The sequence below is a fragment of the Magnolia sinica genome, chromosome 1 (assembly GCF_029962835.1).
Source record: "Magnolia sinica isolate HGM2019 chromosome 1, MsV1, whole genome shotgun sequence".
In the NCBI taxonomy this organism is placed as follows: Eukaryota; Viridiplantae; Streptophyta; class Magnoliopsida; order Magnoliales; family Magnoliaceae; genus Magnolia; species Magnolia sinica.
In genome coordinates this window covers 41,556,762-41,579,705 of record NC_080573.1, presented here as the reverse complement: position 1 = coordinate 41,579,705, position 22,944 = coordinate 41,556,762, and the positions used below count along the sequence as shown (strand labels likewise).

Below are 22,944 nucleotides of genomic sequence, written 5' to 3'. Positions count from 1 at the left end.
ATTTATGGACGAACTCACGGCCTCAAGTACGAGATCTTTCACTCGGGTTTGTGTCGAGATTGGGGTTCACTCCATCTTACCTAACTTGGTGAATATAAAATGCAAGGGTAAAACTATTGTTCATGTGGTTGAGTATGTGTGGAAGCCCTTCGCTTGCAAGGAATGTAAAACTTTTAACCATTCGGAGAAAGTTTGCCCTAAGTTGAACTCCATAAAGGAGGCCATTAAAGAAACTACTCTTCCCTCAAAACCATCTAGATCAAATGGGAATACATCAAAGTAAGTTTGGGTCCAAAAGAGTACCATTGACCCTCCTAACCAAAATGCAGTAAATCCCTGGGAAAACTTGGAGGTGCATATTGACTCAGGGGGGGCCCTGTAAGACCCATCCCGAGTTCCCGCATGTGCGTGTGTGTGTGTGAGTAGGCATTTCATTTCTCTTGGTCCCGCGGTCCTACCGGTCGAATCCCGGCAACCTGCGACCCTTGGATAGTGTTTGCGGTTATCCTTAAGTCCGGTCACGTTGACCTGACTCGGATCGACTCGGAACCTATGCCATTGCGACCGCTTCGGCGTCACAGTTCCAACGCCGCGTCTCATGTTCACATCCGACAAGTACATCTCATGTTATTGCCCCGATAATTATCAATCATTCATCATTGCGTGAGACCTATGTGCATAGGGCCCACACGTTTGCCCATGGTGGGCCCCACCTAGGTTCTCATTCCTAGAAACCTACATCCTAGCTTAGTCTACACCCTACCTTATCCTACTAACCTACCCTACCTAGCTATCTAGCTAGAGAGACATCATGTGCATTGGGTAGCACCCCCTAGAAAATCTCATCATGCTCTTGCTCTCTTTTCTAGCAAGAGTCATGATTACTCTCTCTCTCTCTCTCTCTCTCTCTCTCTCTCTCTCTCTCATTCTCCCTTCTTCCCTTAACAAGAGAGAAAACGTCCACCTCCCCCCCCCCCCCCCTTTCTCCATTTTCAGCCCCTTCTTCCTTCTCCCCTCCTCAATCCAACCACTAGAAATCCATCTCCCACCTTCAAACCTCTTCTCCTTCAAGCCTAGAACATAGTGGTGAAGTTTTGGTGGCCATCTCTACAAGTGGGTGCTCTCCTTGATTCCTTTTCTTCTTCTTCTTCCTCCCTTCTTCCTTCCTCTTTTGCTTCATGCATGGATGCATGTAGGGCCCACCAATCCATGGTGGAGGCCCTACATGGCTCCTAGGTAGGGCTAACGGCCTAGATCTTACATAACTCTAACCATGGTGGGCCATTCTCCATGGACCCACCATGAGGCTTCTTCTTCCCATTTTTTGTACATCACAGGCCATCTAGGCCTTTTCATGCATGTAGGGAAGGGATCCCTACCATCCAGTAACTTATTTTGATATATCTTGGCTTGCATATAAGTATATGATATAGTGATGGTGTGGATTGGTGTGTGGATGGTCCATTAGTGGCAGGACCACCCACCTATGGCCGAATCTCACTCTTTCTCCTTTTCATTTCTCTGTAATTTCCTTTCATGTTTACTGATGAGGTGAGGCCCACTAATGAAGGTCAGCAACTTCCCAGGCCTCAAGTAGGGTGGACATCCAAGCCCACTTGATTAGACGTCCAGGCCCAACCATGCATGCATGGTTTGTGTAACCTCTAAATCATACTTTTCATGGAGGTTTGGGTGAATTTATGGGCCTAAAATTTTGTTGACATATCAAGGTGGACCCCACATGTTGAATCAGGGCCATGGGCCCTTTGATTTTTATGCATTGGCCAAAATGTGGACAGCATATGTTGCTGTCCAGATTTCAGCCCAGTTAGAGTAATTGTTTTGAGTTAATGATTTGGCCCATTTCCAAATTCTTTTTCCCCAAATTTCCTTTGGGGATTTGTTGGTGTGGACCCCACCTTAAGGTGTGATGGATCACACCTCAGATGGCCAATGAAATAGTTCCCAAAAAGGGGAGGCCCTTAGGGGTGGGCGATCCACCTTGTTGGACTGTCCAGCCCACATGTATGGAGGGAAAACACAAATTTCAGCTTGTTTCTCTGAGGGGTGGGCCACTTTTGTGGAACCCACCTTGCTGTATTTTATAGAAAAAATACTAAACATCCATTTTTCCCCCCTCCTAGATGAAGTTTGGGCCCACCTTATTAGATAAACATTGCATGGACAGCAACATTTCACTCTGGACAAATTGTAACTCCAAATTTAATTAAAATACTTCTAAGTATCCAAAAATTACAAAATTTTGTGGAGGTGTGGCCCACCCATGGTAGGACCCACCTACCAATTTTTGGGGCCAACAGACCCCTATGCACATCGTGGCAAGGGCTGGACCGGCCCACCACATTGGAACGTTCAAGTCGGATAGATTTTCTGGACAGATTGTTTTCTTTAAATTAATTAAAATACTTCTAGTTATCTAAAAATCGCGAAATTTTGTGGAGGTGTGGCCCACACATGGAAGTACCACCCTGCAAATTTTCAGGGCCAACGGACCCCTGTACAGACCGTGGTGCAGCCTGGAGTGGCCCACCAGGCTACCACTTTGTGGGCCCACCTTAATGTATTTTATGTCCCACCATTCATCCTTATGGGGTCCATAGGGGACTTGATCATCCTCCCCTTCAGTGGCATCCAATTGGGGCCCATTGGATAAGTTTTTGGGCCAAATACCCAGGCCCGTAGGACTGCCCACCATAGGACGCCCAGGCCCATTGGGCTCCCACTGGGCATCCAGTCCAGCAACATAGTCCATCTAAATTATGTGTTTTATTTACTCCCTTCATCTGGTGGGCCCTCTGTAACATGTATGGGTTACCAGGGATTAAAATAAATGTATAAATTAATTAATATTGAATTTCCAGCTAGTCCAGAAAGTGGGTGGGCTGGAATTTCAGCAATAGGCCCAAAGTTGTTGCCCATAAATGAATGTTTTGGGGTAGCATGACCCACCAAATTTGGGGATATTATTACACATATCTTACCTTATTTTTAATCAGATTTTGGGCTTAATTAGTACATATTTGAGGCCCATTCCAATTGGGTTTTTATTAAACTAGTCTTCTTAGTTAATTGTTGGGTTTTCCTAGGCCCATTGTCTTGGAACTTTTGATAGGCCCATTAGACCCTTGGGGCCTATATTATCATGTCATTGTGATGGGTTTTATGGGCCAAATACTCAAGTAGTTAGGCCCTTGCTTGCCCATTAAAATAAACCCATACTTGGGCCGAGATGTGAGGCCCAACTTACTTGTTTTAAATATAAGGATCACCCATATGTTGGAATAATGGGTTGCCCATTAAGCCCACCACAATGAGTGGACCCATGATCTTTATGGTTGGGCCCAAACCTTGCTTGAGGGCCCACCATGTTGCCTATGTATTGGGCTTAGTGTATGGCCCACTAGGCCATGGATTGCTTGGGCCTTGGACCTTACTTTATATGCATAGCGGGCTACCTTTTGGGACCCAGTTGAGGTTGAATGTCCTCCTTGGTGGCCCTAAGGGAGGCCCATAGGGTCCTCATAGGTGGTTGAAGGCCCACCTTGGACCTTGTTAGGACCGTTTTCTCCTCGAGGCTTTATGACTCTCTTAGCTTGTAGGCCATCCCAAAGTATTGGGCCCCCATTAGAAGACTTCACCTCTCCTTAGAGTACCTGCCTATGTATCTAGACCCTGTCCCTCCTTAGGAAGGAGGAATATATATATTCTACAGGTAGCGCACCTACATCATTATGACCCATATGCATCATCTGTGTGAATTGATTGTATTGTGTGGCGGTCATTGAGGGATGGAGTTTCTCTCCTTGTGCACATCGAGTGCTTGAAGCTGGCGCATAACCTGTATGTGTGACTCATGCATTGGCATCGCATTTCATAATGATACCGCCCTTGCTTCATCAGGGCCTCACCTCCACAGGAATATTCGTGGATGGCTAGATGTGTGGACATCGGAAATGATACTCGAGCATACCAGGTACATAGGATGCCCATGGGTGAAATTCCCAAAACTTCCATGGTACCAAGGATCTTCCCCAACGCCGTGACCGAGTGAAAACTATTAGCGTACCAGGGCCTTATACCGTTAGGCTGCGACTCTCACTGTCGTGTAGTCGGGTAAGGGTATAGCCTTACCTGCCTGGTGTGAGAAGGCATTGCTAGGCTGAGTCTGACCAGCTCGTAAATGGGTTCGCTGCCGTCGAGCCTTGTTGGTGATTGGTTGTCCACAAGCAGGTAGTGAGGTCTCTTATGCTCGTTTGACTGTGCAGGTCTGGAGAGGGACAGTCATTCAGCAGTGTACTGGACCCCGATGATTTCCTTATGATTGGAAATGTACTTGATATATGGATTGGATATGAGCACTGGCATCACTTTGCATCGCATTCGCATCGGCTGTGTAAGCCCCTTTGTGCATCACCTTGGTAAGGTGCCCAGTACTAATTGCATCGTATTCATGATAACCCTTGGTAAGGCTGGTGATATTGTCATCGAGCATGTTTCCCTTCCTGTACCTTCTATTATTCTTCTGCGCACTATTGTCACACACTTTCACCACCCTCTAAGCTTTTATAAGCTTATGCACGATTGATGCATGCAGGAGATCTTAAGCAGGCGTCGTAGCGGCAAAGTTTGGATTAGAGTTGAGCTTGGGGATCCCAGTGTTGCAGACTTTTCTCTCCTTCTTTTATTATCTTATGTATGTCCTTTAGACCTTATGAAAGCGTGTAAAAGTTTAAATTTATAGTGGATTTTGTGGTGTCCCTTTGTTATTTTCGAGATTTTAATTGTTGTGATCTTGGGTATGCTCGTATTGGAAATGGTTATTCGGTTATGGAAATCTTCCTTGTGGGATCCCAGGATCGGAACCTGCCTCAGGAGCCGAGAATGGGGTACTACGGAGGCTGTTGTGGTCAGAACCGGCTATCAGGTTCCTTGTGAGTCCGGTTACCGAGTATGGGTGGTGACAGGCCCTCACCTCATATCTGAGCTTCTGATAGTAGGGTGGAGAAACATTGCTCCCCTTGAATCCGAACCGGAGCAAGATCACTTAGCCCACAGCTGTCTGGGAATGTCACTCACAACAACTTCAGTGTCTTGTAAGACTTAGACAGTAACATAGAATTAAATACTTCATAAGTAGCTGAAATCACTAGTCGGGTGGTGGTGGCGGCTTCTAGGAGTGTTCCTCCTCGCCTCAGTCCTTGCAAACCAACACCACTACCCAATGAAGATCCTAACCTGGAATGTAAGGGGCCTTAACCACCCCTCAATGCAAAAGGAAGTTAGAGACTACATTCACACTCTTCACCTCTCTATGATATGTATCGTAGATACTCACATTAGAAAGCCTAATCTTTGTGTTGCATGTAATACTTTTCTTCCTAGCTCGTGAAATTTTGATTCAAATGTAGACCTAAAACTATAGAATCATTGTCGCTTTGAATCCTTCTATTCAACTCTCAGTTCTTCAAAAGGCTGACCAACTCATGCATTACCTTGTTAAATCTAAGCATACGTCTAGTCAGATGTTCTTTTCAAGAATTTATGCCTCTAATTTAGCAATTCAAATATAGCTCTTGTGGTCAAGCATCTCCCAGATTGGTGCAGGATTGCGAGACCCGTGGCTCCTAGCAAGTGATTTCAACTGCATCAAATTTATCCAAGAAAAACGCGGAGGAGCGTATCCAAACCTTAAGCATATCGAAGAATTCAATAATTGCCTTGCTCCTCTCAGCCTGAATGACCTAGTTATCTCGAGTAATATCTTCTCTTGGTCCAACTCTAGTGCTGCACCCCAAAGGACAAAATGTAGGCTTGATAGGCTCCTTGCTAGTCCTACCTTCATTTCCACCTTTGGTGCATATAAAGCCTCCTATTTAGGCTCGAGTCTCTCAGACCATGCTCCCATGATTGTAGACATTTCTCCTTCATCCTAGGGTTACAAATCGCCTTTTCGTTTCTTTAATTAATGGTGTACGTTGGATGGGTTTTTCTAGGTGATAGCCAAAACTTGGGAAACTCACATTTACAGGTTTCCCAGGTTTGTTGTTGCCACTAAACGCTCAAACTTCTAAGCTTGGCCATTAAAAATTGGCTTGCTAACAAGCCCAAATTGGATGACCAACTCCAAAAGGCCAAAGATGAGCTTGAAACCATTCAATTGTCCATTCAATCCAATCGCCCCACCACCAATATTGAAGCCGAGCATGTAGCTAAAGATAAACTCAAAAATCTTCAATCTTTGGAGTTGTCTATGCTGAGGCAAAAGGTGAGAGAGATCAAACTAAACCCTAGTGATGTTAATTCAAAATTCTTCTATGCCTTTATTAAGAAAGAGCAAGCCTCGTCCAAAATCGGGAAAATTAAGGATAAAGATGGTGTCTTCACTAAGAACCCAGATGAGATAAAGAGCATAATGGTTGATCGCTTCAAAAGCATTACCATTGATAAGTAGGTTGATCGTTCTCGAGATGATATAGGGCTCATGGATAACATGACAAAGCTCACTCAAGCTCAGTGTGATCTCATTAAACCTATATCTATTTTGGAAATAGAGAATGCCATAAAAATGGTTAATCCCAGTAAGGCCCCTAGACCAAATGGTTTCAATGCTCACTTTTACAAAATCTATTAGCCAATTATTGGGAAAGATATTTGTGTTGCTATTATGAACTTTTGAGTTTTTTTTCGATCTTCAAAAACTCTTAAGCAACTAAACAACACTCTCATCACCCTGGTTCATAAATAAAAATAAAAATAAAAATAAAAAAACTATTGAGTCCCCAAATGATCTAAGACCAATCTCCCTGATGCAGGACATGAAAATTAAATATAATATGCGAGATTTCAGGCTTAAGATCACGTTAGTTTAAAAACAATTACACAAATTCCATATCCCACATGAAAGTCCAAACAGTCAATTAAGGGGAATCTATGCGGGTCCAGGCCTACACATGATAGGGCTGGATCAATAAAAATTATGAACTAAACGATACTCAAAGATAAGAAATAATCATCCACACATGCATAGTAATCAGTCCCTAATCCAAGGGATTCAGAAATTCCAATTCGGGGAACCCTTGGGTAAGAAAAGGGGCATAAAATTGGAGATTTTGAGTAATTTAGGAAGGTTTAGGGATTTTGGGTGAAAGCGGAGTGAAAGAGAGGAGAGAAACGAACCAGAGAAGTACCGCACGCGTGGACAACAATAATGGCCCAGACGCACGTGCCTGTGATCCCGGCCGCATGTATGTGGGGCCCACTATTCAGAAAAAGGCCCTCTGGCCCTGGTCGGCCAAGGATGGACTCCAAAACCCCCGAATCTCAACTCGATCCGATGTACGGTTTGTGCGTGGTGCTCCGCAGAAGTTTCAGCCCTCCTATAAGGCCAGATTCTAAAATTCTGCTGTGGGGAGGAGAATTGCTGCAATAGATGATTAATTCGAAGTGTATATGATGGGGTGAGATGAGAAGAAGGGATGGTAGAAGATGGATAGTAGAGATGGCGATAGATGGGAGCGAATCGGGATAGATGTGGCTTCGCACTACGGTAGTTAACCCTTCAATGGAGGGAGGGCTTCGTACCCAATTAGGCTTCACAACTCAGAGAGTAGGAAAACGTGGAATTTTTATTAATCTTCAATGAATGAAAAAAAGCTACAAGGGGTGCCTATTTATAAGAAAACCCTATACCCTAAAACTCGCGCCATGTGCACAACCTATTACTTCGCGATAAAGTAAACCAAAATAAAAACCAAACAAAGTAATCTAAAGCGTTCATGATGTTCTAAATAACATAAATAAGCAAAACCTAAAATATGAACTTAATCCGACTAATGGTCCACGATCATGAGATCCCACGATGGGCTTTTCTTGGCTATCGGGTCCACTCTCTTGAACCAAAACTACGTCTTTTAATTAGGAGGCCCTCCCTGGACGTCGTCATTGATCCAAATCGACGATGGGGTCCTCCTTCTGGTGTACGTGCATAGGGGGTGGTGCGTGTGCACGTGATGTCCCCATCAATTCTCCCCGGCTGCGAAGATTTCACCACTAGCGAAATAAAACTCCTGAACCGCTCCAGGATGTCAAGATCAAGTCTCTGAAGCTCCCCCTCAGTGAGCCACTGCTGTATAAATCTAAGCGTGACTTCTATTTAACCAGGTACTTCTAAAACCCGCCGTCCGACGTTGAAACTATCTGATGGTCCAGGATATCCTCTATTTCCTCTCTGGATGTGTGAATGCTAGTTATGGGAGGTAGAGGCTGGGAAGAAAGGCCAGGAAGAGTAGGTATGAGAGGTAGAGGCTGGGAAAATGGGTCGGGACTGGTAGGTATGGGAGGTGGAAGCTAGGAAAATGGGTCGGGACGGGTAGGTATGGAACGTAAAGGCTGAAAAAATGGGTCGAGAAAGGTATTTATGGGAGATAGGGGCTAGGAAGAAAGGTCAGAAAAAGTAAGTATGAGAGGTAGAGGCTAGGAAAATGGGTCAGGAAGGATAGGCATGGGAGGTAGAGGCTGGGAGAATAGGTTGGGACGGGTAGGTATGGGACGTAGTGACTGGGAACATGGGTCGGGAGGGGGCCATGGATCAAGGGAAAGGTCTGGGGAATTAGGATGGTTAGGTGATAGGCTGGACAATGTATCAGTGGTCCCCTAAAATGCAACTAGATCTTCCACCTTAAATGTGGAACTAATTCCCATGGAAGGTGGAAGATCTACCTCATACGCGTTGAGACCGTTTCGTTTTATAATTTTGAATGGTCCAGCGCTACGCATGTGTAATTTATGAATAGCTCCCTGAGGGTACCGCTCTGGCCTGATGCAGACCATCACAGAGTCCCTTACATTGAATTTCTTGAAAAGTTTATGTGGGTCTGCAGAAAGTGAGTAATGTTCATTACTAGTCATGATCTTCTGCTTGATTTCTTGATGTTATGAATGAATGTGATGCGCAAAAGACTCTGCAGGCTCTGACGGCCTATGGGACAGTGATATAGGGACAAGATCAATAGATTTCCCAAGTTTATAACCAGTGACGACTTCACAAGGACTGAGACCTATGGACCTATCGACAGAACTATTAAACGCAAACTCGGCTATAGGTATTACGGTGTCCTGTGTTCTGGTGTGCTCTATATCCCTCCTAGGGGGAAACTCATCCGGTAGATCATCAAGAACGATATCACGAAACTCATCCACTACCGGAATGGCCTCAGTAGGTAACTCTACACTAGCCTCTGGTATACTCTCTCTAGCCACGAGGCTGCACATGTTGTTCCCCTCAAAATAATGGTCTTGATGTCCCTCATGAGGTAGGGGTACAGGTGCACGCCCATGACTGATTCCTTGGTCACTTCCATTCATTGGTCTATCCTCCTGGCCTCCTGCCTAAGATTGATCATCTTCCCTAATGGTAGGGTTTGTCCTGATGGAGGCCTTTATTTGGTCAAGGCGTTGATCTATACTTCATTCCAACCACTTATCCCAAGACTCGATCTGCTGGGACAGCTTGTTTAGTGACTCTAGCAATTGTTTCATGTTTAGTGTAGGGTGCTAGCCAAAACCATGACACGTACGTGTTGGTGTACAACTTGCTAACTCCACCTAAGGACTTTCTACCACAACTATATGGGACTAAATGATCTTATGAGACTATATGAGGGGACTATGCAATGTTACTCCAGCAATATAGTTACTAAAATAAGGGATTTTGGACTCCTAAAAGCTATATGTGATGGACTAGATGCATGACGGACTCAAACAAACTAACCCTAAACAAATAATGTATTCCCCAATAAGAAACCTAAGCTTTGATACCAAATTTGATACAGGACATGAAAATTAAATATGATATGCGAGATTTCAGGCTTAAGATCACGTTAGTTTAAAAACAATTACACAAATTCCATATCCCACATGAAAGTCCAAAAATTCAATTAAGGGGAATCTATGCGGGTCCAGGCCTACACATGATAGGGCTGGATAAATAAAAATTATGAACCAAACGATACTCAAAAATAAGAAATAATCATCCACACATGCATAGTAATCAGTCTCTAATTCAAAGGATTCAAAAATTCCAATTCGGGGAACCCTAGGGTAAGAAAAAAGGCATAAAATTGGAATTTTAAATAATTTAGGGTTAGGTTTAGGGATTTTGGGTGAAAGCGAAGTGAAAGAGAGGAGAGAGGCGAACCAGAGAAGTACCGCACGCGTGGACAACAATAATGGCCCAGACGCACATGCGTGTGATCCCGGCCGCATGTGTGTGGGGCCCACTATTCAAAAAAAAAGGCCACCTTGGCCCTGGTCGACCAGGGATGGACTCCAAAACCCCCAAATCTCAGCTTGATCGATGTACGGTTTGTGCGTGGTGCTCCGCCGAAGTTTCTACTATCCTGTAGGGCCAGATTCTGAAATTCTGCTGTGGGGAGGAGAATTGCTGCAATGGATGATTAATTCGAAATGTAGATGATGGGGTGAGATGAGAAGAATGGATGGTAGAAGATGGGTAGTAGAGATGGCGATGGATGGGGGCGAATCGGGATAGATGTGGCTTCGCACCACGGTAGTTAACCCTTTAATGAAGGGAGGGCTTCACACCCAATTAGGCTTCACAACTTAGAGAGTAGGAAAATGCGGAATTTTTATTAATCTTCAATGAATTAAAAAAAAAGCTACAAGGGGTGCCTATTTATAAGAAAACCCTATACCCCAAAACTCACGCCATGTGCGCAACCTATTACTTGGCGATGAAGTAAACCAAAATAAAAACCAAACAAAGAAATCTAAAGCGTTCATGATGTTCTAAATAACATAAATAAGCAAAACTTAAAATATGAACTTAATCCGACTAATGGGCCACGATCATGAGATCCTACGATGGGTTTTTCTTGGCTATCGGGTCCACGCTCTTGAACCAAAACTTCGTCTTCTAATTAGGAGGCCCTCCCTGGACGTCGTCATCAATCCAAATCGATGGTAGGGTCCTTCTGGTGTACATGCGTAGGGGGCGGTGCGTGTGCACGTGATGTCCCCATCACTCCCTTACCAATGAAATTTATAAAATCATCTCTACGATTTTGATCACTAGAATGAAGGTGGTTATGCCCTTGTTTGTCAGCCATGCCCAATCTACCTTCATTCCTGGTCGTAGCATCCCTAATAACATCTTGCTTAGTCACGACTTGATTAGAGGAATCCATTTAGACGGAGAGGCGCCGAGAATGTGTGTTAAGGTTGATCTAAAAAAGGCATTCGATTTTGTAAATCAGAATTTTCTCACCTAAGCTCTCCACATCCTTCATTTTCCAGACATCTGGATCAACTAGGTTCGTGCCTGCATCAACTATCCCTCCTCATTAATAAATGTCAATGGGGAAGTGTGTGGTTTTTTTTAAAGCAACAGGGGTCTCAAACAAGGAGCTCCTTTTCTTTTTGCCACTATTAAGGAGATGTTTTCTGCTCTCCTTAACAAATGTTGTAGTAATGGGATGATTGGAATGCCTTTCATTATTGGATCTTCGTCCATCTCCTATCTCCTCTTTGTGGATGATCTTATGATATTGGCAAGTGCAAACCCCATAGCAATGCATAATCTTAGGAATTTCTTTATAATTTTTTCAAAAACTCAAGACTACAAATAAACCTCTACAAGAGTGTCTTATTAATCTCCTGGTCCTATTAGTGCAAAGACTCCATTAAAGGCATTATCAATATGGGAGAAGGTGGGCTTCTTATTACGTATCTTGGAGTTCCTTTTTTCTCTTCTAGGCTTCATATTAGGGAGTGTCAGCTTGTCTTGAACAACCTTAATAAAAAGCTTAGTATCTTTTGTTGGTAGGCTAGAGTTAATTAGATCTACCCTCTTAAGCCTCAATTTTTTTTTTGTCCTGTGCCGTCCTCCTACCCAAAACTTGTTATGGCATCATCGAAAGGCACATTAGGAATTTTTTTATGGGCATCTCTGCCATTCACTTTTTAAATTGGGATCATATTTGCAATCCAAAAGACAAAGGTGGCTTGGTATTACTCCTTTGGAGATTTCTACCAAAGCTTGTCTTCTCAAGCAACGATGGAAAATTATGCTAAATACATTGGCTCAAACTCTATTTAGCGCATCCAAATTCCCATGAATGCTTCTTGGGCTTGGAAAAGTATTCTTAGTATGCATAACATTGCAAAAAACCACGCCAGATATCTTGAGGGAAATGGTCTCTCTATTCAATTTTGGAATGATCCATGGCTAGGTGATTTTAGCCTAATTGACTGTTTTTGGAACCAGCCGATTCGGGATCTTAAGCTAGGTGCAAACTTCATTGTTAGGAGGCTAATTCAGGACTAAATGGCAATTCCCCCACCCAAACACTCCTCTCCTAGCATGGACATTTTAAGAAATTCGAATGCACCAAATTATACTTGTTGATGATGAAATTGTCTAGACCGCATGCCCTAAAGGATCTCTCTCCTTTGCCTCTGCCATCAAAGCTTGTAGAATTATAGCCTAATTGACTATTTTTGGAACCAACCGATTCGGGATCTTAAGCTAGGTGCAAGCTTCATTGTTAGTAGGCTAATTCAGGACTAAATGGCAATTGCCCCACCCAAACACTCCTCTCCTAGCATGGACATTTTAAGAAATTCGAATGCGCCAAGTTATACTTGTTGATGATGAAATTGTCTAGACCCTATGCCCTAAAGGATCTCTCTCCTTTGCCTCTGCCATCAAAGCATGTGGAATTATTGACCCTGAACCCCACTGGATCACGCCAATTTCGTTCATAGGGTTCATCCCTAAGCACTCCATAAAAGCTTCGATGATTTTCCTAGGGCATCTTAAAACAAAAGACTTTTTGATGAGTTTGACAGTATTCATGATACTACATGTGTCTTTTGTACGAATGGAGTCGAATCTATTAACCATTTGTTTTTTTTTTTCACATAGATTTACTCGTTGGATATGGAGAAGCCTGCATGCCAAGTTCCTCATCCCTTTCACTTCTCATCCAACTATTTTACAATCAGTCAATCATATAGTCGATAACTCTACAAACGAAATATCTAAATGTCTCAGCAGGCTCACCTCCCCCGCCCTTGTATAACATGTCTAGAGAGAAAGGAACAATCGTGTCTTCCATGCGAAAACAACCCACAAGGAAGCTATCTTTAGACACGCAATAGCTAACCTAGGAGCTAGGATCATCTGCCTGTTTGGCCCAACTATAGCTTTATGGCTACTAGTGCCCTCTCAGCGGCCTGGGACCTTCGCACTTCCTACTCTATTGAGCATCCTCCAGCTTCAAGGATACCCAACCAAAGTAGGGTAGTGACGACTTGGACTCTGGCATGTGCAGAAATTACAAGTAGGGTAGCGCCTTTGTTTATCCCCCACATCTTACCCTGTTTGGGGAATCGTCACTAACGATGGCGTGTGAGGGTCGACGGATAAATGCCTTCAAATCATGCTTCAAGGTATTTCTAAGGTTTTATTTACCAATCTTGCAAGTACTAGCATTCAAATTCATAATGATGAAAGCCTCACTAGTCTTTTGGATCCCTCCTCTTCTTCTTGGGAGATAGGCTCTACGCGCATCATAGTCACGCCTATACTATTGATTCCAGCAGCAGTGCCAACATTACCCAACCCCGCTTTAGGAGGATGATATTAAAGCTGGCCGCAGCTACTCTGACCTCTCTCTATCGTCTCATTTCAAGGATTGAGATTGTTTCCTTATTTTAGTGCCAGGCCTGGGTTGTGCGCCTCTTTATCTCTTTTTCCCTTTTCCTTTCTCCTCCTTTTTTTTTTTTTTCCTTTCTCCCCTTGGAGCTCGGGGTGTGAGATCCTCTCTCTCTTTTCCTTTTTCCTTAGGGGTATGCCCCTTTTCCTAGTATTCTTCCGGGCTTTCGCCCTAGGTTAGTAATAAGAGAATCTTGCTTGCTTGCTTCCCTCCCCCCCCCCCAAAAAAAGGCTTTTTATTGTTCTCAAAAATCCCATAAGATCACCATGGGCAGCTTCATCTAGAGTACACCATGCTTTAACTAAATCTGTCGTTATACCTTGAAGAATCCAAGAGGGCCAATCTACGAAGCTAGGCGTTCAGTGTTCTTATGGAGGAACGAAGTCACTCGACCACCAGGAGAGGAACGAGAGCGGTGGGCCTTCAAAAAGGAGCGAGGGAGTGATGAGTAACCTTAGTCTATATGTTGTGAGAGTATTAACAAATATGTACCAGATTCACAACAACAGGTTCACCAAAATTACATCTACAAGAATCACAAGTAAGAATCACAAGAAAAATTGATAATCATAGTGCTATTAATGAATGTCTCTGGTTGCAAATCTGCGGTAGCCCAAGCTTGGAGGACAATGAACTGCTAAACCTCAAGGGGATCCAGAGGCCATCAAAAAGAATCAACAATGCCGTGAGCCCTAAGTATGAAGATATATCCAGATCCTGAAAAGGCCATTGCTACCACTTTGAGATAATATCCATGATCGAAATATCAGTTGACTCCTTACAAACGAGTGCCCAATGGCTACGTTGCCCCCCAATGTTCTCCATCAAAGTTTCAGGAGACTTCACTTTTTTTTTTCCTCAAAGACAGCTTCTTTTCTCTTCATAATCCCAATAGACCAGACCGCCATGAGAAGCACCTTCTAGATTGTCTTTCCATGTTTCTTAGCTAAACCTGCTTTCCATCTTTTAATTATTTTTGCTCTATACCTTGAAGAACCTAGGAGAGGCCATCTTCCACATGAGGGGCCCTAGACATCATTAATTGATGACTAACCATCCAATTAATAAAAGAGCCTCTGATTTTCTAGAAGACAAAAAAATGATAATAATAATAATAAAAGATTCTCTGAAGCAAAAGGAAATCCAAAAAATAGCCGTGTATGAGCTAACTTACATCACTTTGGTCATTTCCTTGATTATGATTCATGTAGGGAGTCTAGGGACATCTATCACATAATTCACTAACCGATTCATGCTTCGCGTGGTTTCGCCACACGTGGTCAGTGAGCCCACACTTGGGCATAGAGATTTGATTGCATTAGATTTATTTTTTTTTTCCTTTGGAAAGATAACTCAAGAATCTGATTGCATATGTGCATGTCTAACGCTAAATCAATCTATCATCCATTCACCAATTGTCCTTACACCGAATCAATATTTGCCTCATGAGCATGTCTAAAGCCGAATCAATCAATCACTATTCATCCAGTGTCCTTTCACAAGCAAGTGTGGTCCACTATCCTTAGTAGATTCAATTTAGCTTGGTTTATGCCTTTTGATTTCGGAGATCTTTTATTGGCTTGTCATGGCGTGGCTTTTCACAAGTAAAGATTTTATGGAGACTTTGCTTATTGGCTTGCTTATGGACAATTTAACGAGAAAGAAATGGAAGGTGATTCGGAAGTCAAAGCAATCAAGAGCAGTGGGTCACTAGTAATGTTTCTTGTAATTGAATTGGTTGTGGGCCAGAGTTGCTTTGAGAAGTTGTAATTTTAATTCTATTTTTCTGGGTTATGTATGTTTTTGATTGGGTTATAGGTGGCGCCATGTCAATGCTTCTTTTTTCTTGTGAATAGAAGTTTCTATTACCTTGCCAAAAAACAAAACAAAAAAACAAAACAAAATAAAACCAAACAAAATCTAATTGCATCAGTAACTCAACCTCTAATGGGAAGGGAGAAATAAACAGAACTGGACAACCACAACCTTTGGTGAGTTGGCTCTAATGTGGAATGCTAAATTATACCCCACAGCTAGGCATTTTGACAAACATGCCCAACCATATATATTGATGGCATGCATGTGGACAGATACCACTAACCACTTCAAGAATCCCTTCCTTTCCTGGCTAACTGATGTAAATGTTAATTTAGGTATGCATCTCAAGACTTGAGCCAACTCAACAAAGAACCATTTCCAACTCCCTACACTCTTCATACAAATGCACATGAGGCTAGGAACCTGTTGTCTTCTGCATTCAAGGACATGTCAAAGAACCATGCACCTAGGCATTTTCCTTCTATCTTTCTACAATCAAGCATCACAAGCAGTTGGCATGCTTGCCTAAAACCACAAATGGCAGCTTTATATGCAACAAAAAGTCTCAAGGAGTAGTTTAGTGACCTGCTAAGCTTTGCCATGCCTCCTGGATTGGTTGTTTGTATTTCTTCATGAGTCATTGTAAGTGTCTTAATGGATTGTTCACACTGCATCTCTTTTAGTGCGAATTGTTTACCCCTCCAAGCTTTATCATAACTTACTTTGATCCCGTATTCTCGACTAATCTCATTGACAATATCTTTGGGTCTACAACGCAAATTTTTCTGGAGTCGATCCTTAACTAAAGCAGCAATCCAACTCCTACTGGCTTGTCGATGTGTTGTTGTGTTTGGCATTGTTGACTCATTCACCACATTACAAGTATGGTTTCCCTTCAAGGATTTTATCTTAAATGTAGGCTTGTCAGGAAGCTTATATGCATGTATGCGCCATGAGCAATTTCCTTTAATGCATTTCGCTTGATAATGGCCACCACCAAACCTGGTTCGCTTGTATTCGAACTTTGAACGTATGGCGTACTCCCTTAAAGCTTTGTGGAAAGCATTTGCATCTACAAATTCTTGGCCTTCTTTTAAAACCAACATCATTTTCGGCATGTCACTGACACAACTATCCATCAACAAGCAGCCTGTTTCACGCAAGCCATTTGACGCATTTGGAACACCACTGTCATTGGCACTTGTATTATGTGAGGAAGGTGCAACTGTTGTATTACTTCCACGTAAATCTTGCAACGATGCTTGAACATTTCCAGTATCAGCATTCCGCATTACATTACTGAAGAAACAAAGACAGAAACAAGTGACAAATAATCTGTGAACTACACAACTAAGAACACAAATAAATTTGCATTAAAGTACTACCTAGGAATGGGAATGGGGATTGAAAGGTTTTGGTCACCAAAAACATAGAGGTTAATAGGCTCGCTACTTCGAGGAAATGCTTCCATCATATTGGATAAGTCTTCATCATTCTCAATCGACACAAGTGAATCCAAATCTAGAGTAGGATATTTGTACTTGATGCTGCTAACATCGGTCAACTTGTAAATCTCGTGCACTTTAAATAAAAGATTGAGGTAATCGATCGCTCGATCAACATGAACAATGCGGTTTGTGCCTCCTCTATAATAAACCTTATTTGATTCCCAAATGAAGTCGCCCCCGAATCTACAAAGCACTGGCACCTTGTTCATAGACATCATTGGGGTGTGTTGTAATGAACTGAAAATTCATAACAAGAGAAATGTGGTCATAGTTAAGAAGATTAAGAACAACAATTTTTATGTGCATGTTTAGAAATAAAAGAACCAGATCCTTCTCCACCTATTTGTTTACTTTTGATCTAACCTCGATTCCATTGTAATTATATATATCAGTGTTATTGTGCACTCATTTGAACAAGCGAGTAGCATGATTTGGTTTTCGAGGACAAGGAACTCATGGGACTCACGGTAGATGAAACATGCCCTAAAATTTGCCCAAATTAGAAAATCCTATCAATCCAATGTTTAGGTGTTTTCCTATTGAGTAGGGTGCTTGCTGCATTCTTTTTTAGTTACTATCTACTCACAGGCCACATATTGAAGAGTTAGAATCATCCCATCCTGAAGATATTCGTAGCATGGTCCAATCATAGCTGGGCAAAATCATGGGTCTTGATCACAAACCATGGTCCCTGCTTGTACAATTAGAAAGCTCCAGGTTACCACACATTCTGTCAACCCAAAAGCCTCCAAATGCAAGTACCATATGATTCTCGATCAGGCAAAACATGCAGGTTCAACCCACCTTTCACTAATATGGGGGGCCATCATGAGTAGGCTCTACTAGGACAATCACTTCGATTGAATGATTTAAATTGTTCAAACCAGTAGACTCCGGATGCATAACTTTTCCAGTTGTCCACATTAAGAAACGGGTCAGCAATCTTAGGAAGAAGATAATTCAATGGGAGTAGGATTGTCAAGGGGGTGGTTTAGGATCCTTATGGGACCATTTTGGGTTCATGTACCATCTTTCGATGACCCGGACCCAAATTTGATCAAGTTTTCGAGTGCCTATCACGTCTGAGGACCCTGGCTTAACCATCAAGATCAACAATCAGGGGTCATGGTCATCCATTTGAGACTTCATAGCAAGATACATCCATGAGGCCACTTGTACAAATTGAAGAACCAAGGATACAAACATACATGTCCTTAGAGCAAGGATATGCAATGCAAAAAAACACATGATTCAGATCTAGAATGGGAGAAATCATATCTCAGATCTCGATCAGAATTGCTTAGATCTTGTTCCAATTTTCCAGAGAACCATCAGTAGATGCAAAACAGAAAGATTAAAAAACTGCTGGACTCTGACAGTACCATGACATTAAATGGTGGGTGGGGTTTTGATCATCATTGTTGGGATGGCTTAAGATCACTAGTTATTTTTACTTTTAAACCATAGTACATCAAGGGATTCACCTGAATGTAAAAAGTTATTCACATGCGTATTTACCTTCTCGTGGAGCCCACCATGTATGCCATCCAACCCACGCATTAAGTGAGCCCACCATGATGATAAGATGCCCTTAAAATCTGCTCATTGAACCATTAGGTGGGTTACACCATAGAAAACAATGGACAACCACCTAAAATCCTCCAAATTCACGTGGTGGTCCACAATGGTTGGATCAAACCTATTTTGTGGCATCGAACTTAGATGTTGGGGTGACCTTACTGGACAGGTTGCATGCTGTAGACACACCATGGTAGGCCCCATGAGCAACCACGGTAGAATAAGCATATCCACAAGATTGACCTTTCTAGGTAAAGTCCTAAATTTGTAAAGAGTCCGGCATAGGTACTTAGAGGTGGAAAGTGACTCAATGATTATTGTGGATGGTCTCCATACTAGATCAGAGGGGTCTTGGATCACTTGACATAGGTGGAGATTTATACAAGGCTTCATTGCAGGGTTGAATGCAATTGTACATCAAACCTTCAGGGAGAGCATTTTATAGCAGCCCACCCTTTGTCCTGTATAGCTTTTTATTTGAGGTGTGTTATATAGGCAAATCATGTTCCCATGTACGGCTTCACAGGCGGGTCAATTGTCCACACTGCTCCTTTTAAAAAACGAGGTAAAGCCCTCAATCGAGAGAGTGGTAGTGATTCAAATATACCCTCTGCCAGGTATGGTTGAGATGAGTAACTTCAAATTATATTTATACCGCCTTTCTATTATATCATTTGGTCCATGCCAGTAAGAAAATCATCCGGTGTTACCCAAAATGAAGAACTTAGCTAGAATAAAGTAGGAGAGAATGTGAAACAGTATGAAGAAAGAAGGGAAAGAGAGAAAGAAGCATCCGTACCTTTGCCCGTGGAAATGGAATAATTGGGATCGACCAGAGACGGTAAATGAGGGGAAGAATATTGAAGATGGATTATTGATTATCAGTTATCAGCCCCAGTAGGAATGCTGCAGTCACCAAAAATCTCCGCATTGAAAAATAGTCAAGCAAGGATCGGCGTAGACATGGGAGCGGAAGAAGGGGAGAAATTTCCGACTGTACGACCAGTATATGGCCCACAACCTTTTTAAACCCATTTCTTTTTAGCTGCCCAGAATACTCCCCAAGCGTACGGACAGCTTTTCACATTGCGAAAATGCCCCTGCTTTTCAAGAAAGTGATATGTGAAAGCGGTGTCCCCTATGGCTACGAATTATAACCGTAGCTATAACCGTAGCCATTGATAGAAACATGTGAGCAGTGAAACAACGAGTCGAGGTCGACCAGGTCAGGTTATTTTATGGAAGGAAGGCATGAATATAGTCACATACATCACAGTGGGCCCCACATTTAGGTCCCACCCACCTTAATGTCATGGATCCCACCACACTGCTCAAACAACAAGTGTCCACTAATTCTATTTTTTGTAAAAAAAAAAAAAAACATTTAGAATTTAAGAGTAGATAAGCATTTTGATTAGCTATCTGTAATTCATCTTGTTATGATGATCATGACCATAGGTTTAGCAACAAGAAATGATTGAATTGTGTTTGGATTTACAGGTGAATTCAATTGAGAACAATCATTTTAACCAAGAGGGAATGACAAGAAGTGGCCCTCAAATTACAATTTTGCAAATCCAACTTGAAAATAACACAAGGGCTCATTTGACGTACGTAGTAGAATTTAAACATTGGAATTTAGTACGTTTTGCAACATGAAAAATTAAGTGGAATTTGTTAATCGAATATGTGTGCTATATCCGATTCATTTCATGCATTTCACGATCAATTCCCTTCATTTCACGGTCAATTCGATTCATTTTACGATCAATTTCCTTCACTTCACGGTCAATTTCATTTATTTCACAGCCAATTCAATTCATTTCACGGTCAATTTCATGCATTTCACGGTTAATTCCATTCACTTCACGGTCAATTCCATGCATTTTACTCCATTCACTCCCTTACACTCAAATACAAGTTTAAACTCATCCTTGCCATCCCTATTCCCTCAAATACACGTCTGAACTCATCTCTTCCATCCCTCTTCCTTCTTTTCACCCATTTTCTTCATTAAATGTCCATCCTACTATCACATTACATCTTCCATTTCCATTTTACTCAAGGCTACCTAAAATGCATCTAATTGACCATGAAGTGAAGAGAATTGACCGTGAAATGCATCGAATTGACCGTGAAATGCATGGAATTGACCGTGAACTGAAGCAGATTCGCTGAAATTGACTATGAAATGCATGAAAATGACCGTGAAGTGAAGGGAAATGACCGTGAAATGCATGGAATTGACCGTGAAGTGAAGCGGATTCGCCGAAATTGATCGTGAAATACATGAAAATGACCGTGAGTGAAGGGAATTGACCGTGAAATGCATCGAATTGACCATGAAGTGAAGGGAAATGACCGTGAAATGACGTGAAGGGAAATGCATGGAAATGACCGTGAAGTGAAGGGAATTGACCGTGAAATGCATCAAATTGACCATGAAGTGAAGGGGAATGACCGTGAAATGCATGGAATTGACCGTGAAGTGAAGCGGATTCGCCGAAATTGACCATGAAATGCATGGAAATGACCGTGAAGTGAAGGGAGACCGTGAAATGCATCGAATTGACCGTGAAGTGAAGTGAAATGACCATGAAATGACCGTGAAGTGAAGGGAAATGGATGGAATTGACCGTGAAGTGAAGCGAAATGATCGAGAAAATTGCACTAAAAATGTCATATTTTAAAATCTACCCATATCTTAAAAATATCTTAATAACACCTTTTGGTGTATTTTTCAAGATATTTTTGTAATATTTTCAAATTTTGAGTGATACTTGTCACATTACTGCAGTTGACAGATCATAGTGTATGTGAGAACCCAGTTACCTTGGAGATCATCGAATGTTTTGACCGATTCGAACACATCAAGTATAAACCAATGGTAAAAGGTTCCAATGATTAGTTAATCCTACCCGTTGGATCCACACTATCGTTCCCCTAGACCATACAAAAACTGTGATGAGTTGGATTGTCTCAACCGGTGGTGTAATCTTTTGGCTGTGGCTCATTGGAAAGATCATCTAAGAACTAGACAGTCAAAGCAGACCAATCAAGGGTTTATGGCCTGTTTGATTTACTATAACTATTATAAATTAGAGGTAAATAGGTAATTATTTTTCTTCACGCGTGTTTGGAATGGAGGTTGGAATGGTGGTGGAATTTCACCTCAAAAACCAAAATTCAAACTAGTCCAAGCCAAAACCTTGTGGGCCCACCTTGGTGTATGATTTATATATCCATGTTGTTCATTCATTTGTTTAAATGATTTAAGATCATAGACCCAAACATGAAGTAGATCCAAACCTCAAGTGGGCCACATAATAGAAAACAATGGAGATTGAATGCCTACCATTGAAAACTTATAAAAGACTACATTAAGTATTGGATCTACCTCATTTTTTTACTCATGACCTAAAATGATGTTGCAAAATTAATGGACGGCATGGATCAAACATGTACATCAAGGTGGGGCCCATAGAGTCTGAGTTAAGACCTACGCAAGTTGTAAAATGGATGGACAGACCGGATAAAAAACATAACCAACCAGGTCGACCGGGTCCAACCCAGTCAACCCCGAATTGCTGTCCAGTAACCCGGTCGACCCCATTTCTTTGTGGGGTAGGTAGTCGGGGTCGACCGGGTCCCAACCCGGTTGATCGGGTTACTGGACACAAATTCGGGGTAGACCAGGTTGGGGTCCACCATGATTTATGTTTTTTTATCCAGTCTTGTCCATCCATTTAACGCCCACTATTAAAAACTTATTAAGAGTTGCGGAAGTTTTGTATTGAGTTGATATTTGTGCTTTCACTTCATTCAGCTATTCACTTCATTATAGATGGGGGGTGGCCTAGAATCTTTCAAATAGGAAGACCCTAGCTATCCAAGTCCTTGTCCATTTTTCTGTTGTCAATTACCCATTTGTAGGCCACTAACCAAAGAGTTGGGAACTTCCGATCTGGAATATTTGGGAATAGTCCATCCACGATGGGCAAGCAAAACAATCTACGGCTCCAAGACATGGGCCCAGTAATATGGACAGCATCAGAGCAGCATACATGTTCTTCTGCTTGAGGGCCCTATAGTTCCTTAGACAATAATAACAAGTTAATGTGTGCAAGCAATGGGCTGAAGAAGGAGAAGAAGGCCCTATAGTGCTTTAGACAATAACATTAATGAGTGCAAGCAATCAATCTAAGAAGCTATACATGCAACCGAACCTTTGATAATTCCAGGAACATTGGAAGTTGCACATAAAACTTTCCAGTGTAGCACTT

General features: G+C 42.2%; 1 protein-coding gene across 4 annotated transcripts in view; it reads right to left on the bottom strand.

Annotated features, from left to right (window-relative positions):
• Positions 1-19,606, bottom strand: part of LOC131246801 (probable ubiquitin-like-specific protease 2A) — a 64,622-nt gene extending 45,016 nt beyond the window's left edge. For 3 of the 4 annotated variants that reach the window (XM_058247230.1, XM_058247216.1, XM_058247223.1), the window contains exons 1-3: positions 19,461-19,606; positions 16,961-17,320; positions 16,161-16,874 (exon numbers count right to left, since the gene is read on the bottom strand). In XM_058247230.1, coding sequence (XP_058103213.1) covers positions 16,161-16,874; positions 16,961-17,301 — 1,055 coding nt within the window. In that variant the 5' untranslated portion in view covers positions 17,302-17,320; positions 19,461-19,606. The remainder of the gene's footprint in view (positions 1-16,160; positions 16,875-16,960; positions 17,321-19,460) is intronic. The other variant, XM_058247237.1, reaches the window with a different exon arrangement.
• Between the last annotated feature and the right edge of the window lie 3,338 nt (positions 19,607-22,944).